The sequence below is a fragment of the Cnephaeus nilssonii genome (assembly GCF_951640355.1).
Source record: "Cnephaeus nilssonii genome assembly, chromosome: 17".
Classification (NCBI taxonomy): domain Eukaryota; kingdom Metazoa; phylum Chordata; class Mammalia; order Chiroptera; family Vespertilionidae; genus Cnephaeus; species Cnephaeus nilssonii.
The window spans coordinates 34,542,911-34,548,408 of NC_137088.1; the positions used below are offsets into that span (position 1 = coordinate 34,542,911).

At 45.5% G+C, this 5,498-nt stretch overlaps 1 protein-coding gene across 1 annotated transcript; it reads left to right on the top strand.

The window, feature by feature from the left end:
- The first annotated feature begins 735 nt into the window (after nt 1-735).
- On the top strand, nt 736-5,358 carry RPL32 (ribosomal protein L32). Its single transcript, XM_079794481.1, has 4 exons — nt 736-795; nt 1,988-2,088; nt 2,665-2,846; nt 5,177-5,358. The coding sequence occupies exons 2-4, from the start codon at nt 1,993-1,995 to the stop codon at nt 5,304-5,306; spliced, it is 408 nt and encodes a 135-aa protein (XP_079650607.1). The 5' UTR covers nt 736-795; nt 1,988-1,992; the 3' UTR covers nt 5,307-5,358.
- Nucleotides 5,359-5,498: the final 140 nt, after the last annotated feature.

The window sequence follows — 5,498 nt, forward strand, 5'->3', positions numbered from 1 at the left end:
CGGCTGCCTCCTACACGCCCCCTATTGGGGATCGAGCCCACAACCTGGACATATGCCCTTGACTGGAATCGAACCCGTACCCTTCAGTCCACGGGCCAACGCTCTATCCACTGAGCCAAACCAGCTAGGGCTCACATTAATCTTAAAACCAAACACTAAACAAACCAAGAATAACAATAAAAAACTTGGCCGTTTTAGCCTAATGGTTAGAAGTGTGGATTTTGTCAAACCCCCAAATTTCACTTTTTACATCTGTAAAATAATATATTTACTTCGTAGAATTGTGGAAAGGATAGTAAATCCCATAGAATGATAGCTATTTTACGTAGTCTCATTGTTTTTTACAATAACTCACGTGAGAGCATATTATGAAGTCTTTGTTTTGCTTCCTCCTGGCCAACAAGAGGCGCGCTTTGGAGCAGAAGAAACCAGGGCGGAAAAAAAAACCACAAAGCTGGAGGCGGAAGAGCAGCTTCAACTTCTGGCGGAAGTGGGTGCCCCCGCCAGGTCTTAGAAGCTCAGAAAGAATTCCAAATATTCTACGTAGTCCCAACAGCAGGTCTGAAACATTTTTCAATACTACTCCTAGACCTTAATGTCTATTAAAACACAGGTAACCTTCAACTTTTTTCAGTGTTATTTCTCTGACGTTTATTTTTGAACGACCAAGAGCCGGAAGTGCTCTCCTTTTCCCTGCCAGGACCCAGAGGTCAAGTCCCATCAGGCCTCGCGCGGCACTTTTCCCCCCTCTCTTCCTCGGCGCTGCCTACGGAGGTGGCAGCCATCTCCTACTCGGTGAGTTTTAATCGTCCGTCATCTGTGTCTCCGCGTTGTCCATCAGGCCCAATCGCTCCCTGGTGCGGAGGCTTGTCCTTCTGAGTGTTCGTCTCATTGGGTGTTATCCTTGTCGCCTGGCTGATGCGCCTACAGGGATACAACGAAGTGACCCAGCCGTTGTGTTGGAGGTTGGCTTCCCAGGGCGGCCGCTTGGGGACATTCTGAGCTGCGGGCAGCTTGTTTGAGCCGTGGGGGAGCGGGGCGCCGATTGAAACCAAACTGAGGGGGTCCCTGTTGGGCGTAGAGCGATCCGGGGTTTGCAGTCTCACTGGCCAGGGCCCGAGTCGTTAGGTTACTTCGGTAGATCAGCCATATCCGCCCATGTGTTAAAGAGACAAAAACCTATTTCTGTTACCCGACGCTCCCTTCCCCGCAGTGTCTGGCCCTGGGGTTACTGCTGCGGCGGAACTGCCAAAAAGAGAGAGAGAAACCGAGTTGGCGTGTCGACTCGCTCAGTTACCAAAAATTCGGTTATCGGGCCAGGATCTCTGGGGATTTGTAACTGTGTCGTTGTCTTTGAGGAAGTCAATGGGAGATGGCAGTGCATTTACTACCTACTGTGTGCGAGCAAATTGAGGACACCTTGAGGAAGGTAACTTTTGAGTTGATCTCCAGGTAGAATGGCGTTTCCAAGGCCCAGGGGCGTTTTAGAAAGTCACCTAGAGGTTTCTCTTTACCGAACGTCTGCCCTAGTCTGGGCACGGCACGCGTTCAACGTGCATTAGTATCTCCGTTTTTAATAGGTGAGAAAACAGATTCCAGTTCATGTAGTTTGTCAAATGCGGGCATAACCAAAAGGAAATGGGACCAGCTGGGGGTTGGGACACTGTGGCGTAGGATTTGCTGCCCCTTTGCCTGCCGAGAACGTTTGGGGGCCAGTTTGTTTTAAGTCAGCCATTGGGATTCTTTCTTGGCTTTGAGTGGGCGAGGTGACTCCTAACCTCCCAGGACCGCGTCTGGCGAGTGGCTAATATTCTGCCAGCTTCGGAGACGGGAGGGAAAACAGGCCTGGCAGAGATACCCATTCCATTCCCTGCTTGCTCGGTAGCTGGTGATTGGAAGGCACTCTGCAACAGTGCTGAAGCCCTGGGCAAGGAAAGCCTCTTTTTCAGGGCTGTTCTTTGTTTCAAGGTACCTGTCTCTTTTAAAGGCGCCATGGCTGCCCTCAGACCCCTCGTGAAGCCCAAGATTGTCAAAAAGAGGACCAAGAAGTTCATCCGGCACCAGTCAGACCGATATGTCAAAATTAAGGTATGTGGTCTTGGGTTGGAAGTGGAAGTGTGTGTTTGGGGTGAAGAAAAGGGTTCCTAAATCAGCTATTGGGTTTCTGACCATCTTTGGCAAATGAATCAACAAGTCTGGTTGGTGGAAGAGCTCACTGTAGAAACCTAGGCATTTATTGGAACTCGGCCTCTTGGAGTGTAAATTGGAATTTAGGTGACATGACGCACTTGGCTGTTTTGAGGCTTATATCATTTCAGGTGGCCTGGATGGTGTGAGGGGTAATGATCCTTATTTTATAGATGAGAAAACTTAACTCTTGAGGGCAATGTGGGAACCCATTCTCTTCATCGTAACTGTACACAATCGCCTCATGTTCCATCCTTTACTTAGGAGGAGTGTGGATGTGGGTCCATACTCCTGGTGTGCAGATACAGGAGCCCTTTATTTTTTCACTAAAAAGTATATAAAAAACAAACAAACAGTGAAATCCTGTAACCCAAAGACTACTACTGTTATTTTTCATTTGGTCCCCTTTTTTCTTCCAAAAGGAAGAGTTGGCAGTCTGCATAGACACTAACCCACCTACGTGTTGTTGTTTTTCAGCGGAACTGGCGGAAACCCAGAGGCATTGACAATAGGGTGCGTAGAAGATTCAAGGGCCAGATCTTGATGCCCAACATTGGTTATGGGAGCAACAAGAAAACAAAGCACATGCTGCCCAGTGGCTTTCGGAAGTTTCTGGTCCATAACGTCAAGGAGCTTGAAGTGCTGCTGATGTGCAATAAGTGAGTTGGATCACCCCCGCGCCCCCCCCCCGCGCCCCCCCCCCCCGCCGCCCCCCCCCCCCCCGGGTTCAGATGCCAGAAGTATGTATCTGAGCATTTTTGGTAGGGACTCTAGACCTTTCAAAATGCATGTGGAGTTGTATATTCTCTCAGGAGCTTAGTGAATGCTTCTTGGGGACTTTAAAATGCTTTTGGGGGGAATGTGAGGGAGGGCATGATGGCTTGTCCTAAAAAGTGTAGAGACTCAAAAAGAAGGACTTGAATTAACACTACAAACACTGCTGTGTCATTTGGGCAGTCATTTCCAGAACGTTGCTTTATTTATGTGAGGGGTAGCCTCAGGCCTGAGGAGCACTTAAACTGGCCACAGGTATCTTCAGAATGGTGGAGTGCCGTATGATGTAGAGAGTGTGATCAGAGGTAGAGAAAAGGAAGACTACAGGCAGAGGGCACTTAAACAGTATATAGATTCGAGAGTGAATTGAGGAGTCACAACATTGCTTTCTCATTGTTTTAAGAAAGACACTTGGTGGGTGAGCTCTGTGTGAGACTTTGGTTTGCTTAGGACCGTGGTCGGCAAACTACGGCTCGCAAGCCACATGCGGCTCTTTGGCCCCTTGAGTGTGGCTCTTCCACAAAATACCACAGCCTGGGCGAGTATTTTGAAGAAGTGGCATTAGAAGAAGTTTAAGTTTAAAAAAAATGGCTCTCAAAAGAAATTTCAATCATTGTGCTGTTGATATTTGGCTCTGTTGACTCATGAGTTTGCTGACCACTGGCTTAGGAAAAATCTAGGACAGTGGGTTGAGAAAATAATGTTCATGGGAAGACAGGTAATAAAAATGAGTGAAACCATTTTAAAAAAATAATTCTTTATTGTTGAAAGTATTACTTCCCTTTTTCCCCATTGTCTCCTTCCAGCTTGCCCCTGCCACCCTTCAGCACCCTATTGTTTGTGTCCATGGGTTATGCATATATGCATAGAAGGTCTTTGTGAAACCTTATTTGGTTGAGTTTCTAGGTTGGAGATTTAACCAGGCAGGGGAATACTGGAAATTTTCTTTAGAAAAGATGAGGATAGGGATTAATAATGGTGGAGGCCCAATCTAATACCTGTTGTGTAGCAAAAAAATGAATGTAGTGCAAATGTTGCAGTATCAGGAACCATGATTTTTAATCCACAAGTTTCATTTCTGGGCATTTATCCTTAAATAATTAAAATGCAGGGAAATTTTATAAGCTGATCATTGCAACAGTAAATGAACAATTTGTAAAAATGTCACATATGGAAAATGCCCAAGCACCAGGGAAAGTATTTAAATACGTACAGTGTGATTATTAAATACATATGGAGAAGGACCTGGTGAGTTTTTTAAAAAATGGGGGGGGGGGCCAAAAGTGTAATATAACTTAAGTCTTCTTGAAAACAAAGATTATGGAAACATTTTAAAATGTAGCTACTTTGCAATTGAGTAGACTCCTTTTTATAAAACAAAAAAATTCTTTTTTCTGCTTGTCTCACTGTTAACCTATTTTCTTACAGGGGTTTTAAAAAGAACTGTACATACTCATTGCCTTATTTAATCACTCCTTAGTCTTCCAGAGGTAGTGTCTTTCCTTAATCCACCTTTTATGGCTTCAGATCACCTCCTTACTGAAATTTGTTCATTAGACTAATTTGTTATATGTTTAGCTGTGAGGAATGGATGAGACCAGTTCCTGGTATACACATGCTCAGGAAATGTTAGGTATTGCTACTCACTGGGTGGCTTGAGCCAATGTTACTTTCAACTTGAATTTTATCTGCAGCAAACAAGTAAAATATTTATGGTCTGGATCAAGGAGTTTCCTTGGATTAATTACACTGTTGAAATCTGCTCTGCTACTTGCAGTTCCAAAACTTTTCAGGGGCAAGTCCAAGCTCCCTGAGACTTCCCTGAGTTGGGCAGTTTGGCCAGAAAGACTGAGGGAGAATCTCAACCTGGGGTCTGGGACTGAGCCATCCTGGCCCTGTTCATTATTGCATATGTGATTTGGAAATTCACTTCCACCTCTTGTCTGTAAAATGGAGGGGATAACCTGTATTACGGTTTCTGTGAGGATTAAATAAGGGGGTAGTGAGAGTGCTTTTTGTCGCAGCTTTGAGAGCTTTGCTAGTACTGTGGAATTTGGGGTGTGCAGGTGTCGTCATTCAGCAACCATTTACCAGCACCCTCTCTGCCCAGTGCTGTGGCTCTAGAGGTGAAGTTACCACAGCTGTTGCCTTCTCAGTGGAACACACAATGTTCTGGACTGGCTTGCTCCTTACCTACTTATGGATTCTCTTCCAGATCTTACTGTGCTGAGATTGCTCACAACGTCTCCTCAAAGAACCGCAAAGCCATTGTGGAAAGAGCAGCCCAGCTGGCCATCAGAGTCACCAATCCCAATGCCAGGCTGCGCAGCGAAGAAAATGAATAGACAGATTGTGTACACATTGTATTTGTGTTAATAAAATCATAAAATTCTGCCATCTGGCATTTCTGCCCTTGGTTTTACTCTCCAGTTTCTTTGACAGCTTGTCAGAGATTGTTCTTTTGCCTATTAATGCTCTGAAATCTGCCATTTGGAAGGATACTCAATTCTTCACAGGCACTGGTCTTAGGTGCCCAG